The sequence below is a fragment of the Triticum urartu genome, chromosome 6 (assembly GCF_003073215.2).
Source record: "Triticum urartu cultivar G1812 chromosome 6, Tu2.1, whole genome shotgun sequence".
NCBI classification, from domain to species: domain Eukaryota; kingdom Viridiplantae; phylum Streptophyta; class Magnoliopsida; order Poales; family Poaceae; genus Triticum; species Triticum urartu.
The window spans coordinates 324,187,505-324,189,371 of record NC_053027.1 but is presented as its reverse complement, the minus strand read 5'-3'; the positions used below and the strand labels follow the sequence as shown (position 1 = coordinate 324,189,371).

General features: G+C 54.1%; 1 protein-coding gene across 1 annotated transcript; it reads left to right on the top strand.

Moving 5' to 3' along the window:
- The first annotated feature begins 340 nt into the window (after positions 1-340).
- Positions 341-1,509, top strand: LOC125513379 (CASP-like protein 2D1). Its single transcript, XM_048678486.1, has 3 exons — positions 341-632; positions 829-940; positions 1,066-1,509. Exons 1-3 carry the CDS (start codon positions 373-375, stop codon positions 1,345-1,347), a joined length of 654 nt encoding a protein of 217 aa, XP_048534443.1. The 5' UTR covers positions 341-372; the 3' UTR covers positions 1,348-1,509.
- Positions 1,510-1,867: the final 358 nt, after the last annotated feature.

Genomic DNA, 1,867 nt, shown 5'->3' with positions numbered 1-1,867 from the left:
TGCGCGGGTGCGGCCGCCGGGGACACCACGACCCCGCGGGAGGAGCACGCGTGCGCTCGGTGCCCGACGCCGCGTGTAATCCGTAGTGGAGGAGGCCAGACTACCAACGTCGGCTTGTGTGATCCGTCCCCACGACAGCTATGGCGTCGCACCATGGTTACCGGAGAAAATGGTGAGAGACGGCTACCAACCGCTCTCAAACGGCTCGACACCCATCGGCGGGGCCACGTAATGGTGGATGGACGGCCGAGGCCGTGTTGCCCCAACCCAAACCCACCACCAGTTCCTGCAGCTCCACGCACGCCACATTCTGTGGGCCAGCTCCACACTGCTCCAGCACTCACACGACTGGGCTATGTATAGCGCTGGCCCATGTGCTCTCCCATTTGGATACTAGTGTTGGTCTCAGAGTCCTCCACCCCGGACCTCTCTGTTCACCGCACACGATCAGCAGAGGCAGCGGCAAGGAAGATGACGACGACGACAAGGAGGAGACCCTTGAAGGTCCCTGAGATGGCGCTGAGGGTGTGCGTGATCCCCCTCGCCTTGGCCTCCCTGTGGGAGATGGCCACCAACAAGCAAGCTAATGACACCTACGGAGAGATCAGCTTCTCCAACCTCTCCGGCTTCAAGTCAGCCTGCATAACCTTGCCCCCCTTTACTTGTGAATCCTGCTCCTGTTATGCGCAATTTCCTTGTTTAATTTCCTAAGCTGTATATAACTTCGAATGTGCTCTAAATAAACACGCGTGTCAAGTCGCACCACGACCAGTTATCGCTAATGGATTAGGCTATTGATTACTTAGGCTAATTTTTGCTTTCTCCCAGGTATTTAGTTTTCATTAACGCTGTCACTGCCGCCTATTCCGTGGTCTCCATCCTGATGTCATCCTTCAAGTCCCTCGCTCGCTATGATTGGCTCATTTTCCTCCTGGATCAGGTCCGATCATCACCATCTCCTTTCTCTTTTGCCCTTTTTAGATTCATCTTCACTCTGCGCCTAAAAAACTAGTACTAGAACTACAGTGCTAAGTTGCTAACGAAAGCTTGGCCTCGCGCGCGCAGGCGGCGGCGTACCTGCTGGTGACATCGTGCTCGGCGGCGGCGGAGCTGGTGTACCTGGCGATGGAGGGCGACCGGGAGGTGTCGTGGGGCGAGGTGTGCTCCTACTTCGGTCGGTTCTGCGGCAGGGCCACCGTGTCCGTGGCGCTGCAGGCCGCCGCGCTGCTCTGCTTCGTCGCGCTCTCCCTCGTCTCCGCCTTCCGGGTCTTCCGCGAGTTCGACGCCCCTGGTGCTCATGTTGATTGCTCGGGGGACTCTGACTCCAAGCAGGAAGGTAGAGGATGATCCATCATGAACAATCGCTGATATTTGGACCATCGTTTATGTGTCAATGGTTGACGATGGCGATGCGTCCTTGGTTTTCTTTACGAATGCTGATTTCGGGGGGAGAAATGTTGTGAAATAAACTTTATTGTTGTTCGAAAAGTTGAGGTTGCGTGCGACACACTTGATTGATCACGTGCAATCTGCACATATATAGGTACAAGGGTGCACGACTTGTCTCCCAAACTATGCACTATACGAAGAAGAAAAATACATGAATCTCCCTCCCCCGGCAGTGAAAACGTCACTGGGCCACACAGAGACTGAACCGAAACTCATCGAAGGTGGACTATTGAGCGGTAGCAACATGCAAAACTCGTATCCAGCCAAGCGCGACCTGTTCACGAGCGAAGTGAATATCGAATTTGATGCGCTTCGTCCGGCGACGATAAACAAGATTGGCGGGGAGGTAGATGGTGATAAGAAAATAGGCTGTTTTTCGATTAAATTAATCCATGAATGAATCATAAGCATGACATTG

Coding starts and splice junctions, on each gene's coding strand:
- LOC125513379 (XM_048678486.1), top strand. CDS start 373: ATGTGCTCTCCCATTTGGATACTAGTGTTGGTCTCAGAGTCCTCCACC. Junction 633..828: donor TCCAACCTCTCCGGCTTCAA/GTCAGCCTGCAT, acceptor GCTTTCTCCCAG/GTATTTAGTTTTCATTAACG. Junction 941..1,065: donor TCATTTTCCTCCTGGATCAG/GTCCGATCATCA, acceptor TCGCGCGCGCAG/GCGGCGGCGTACCTGCTGGT.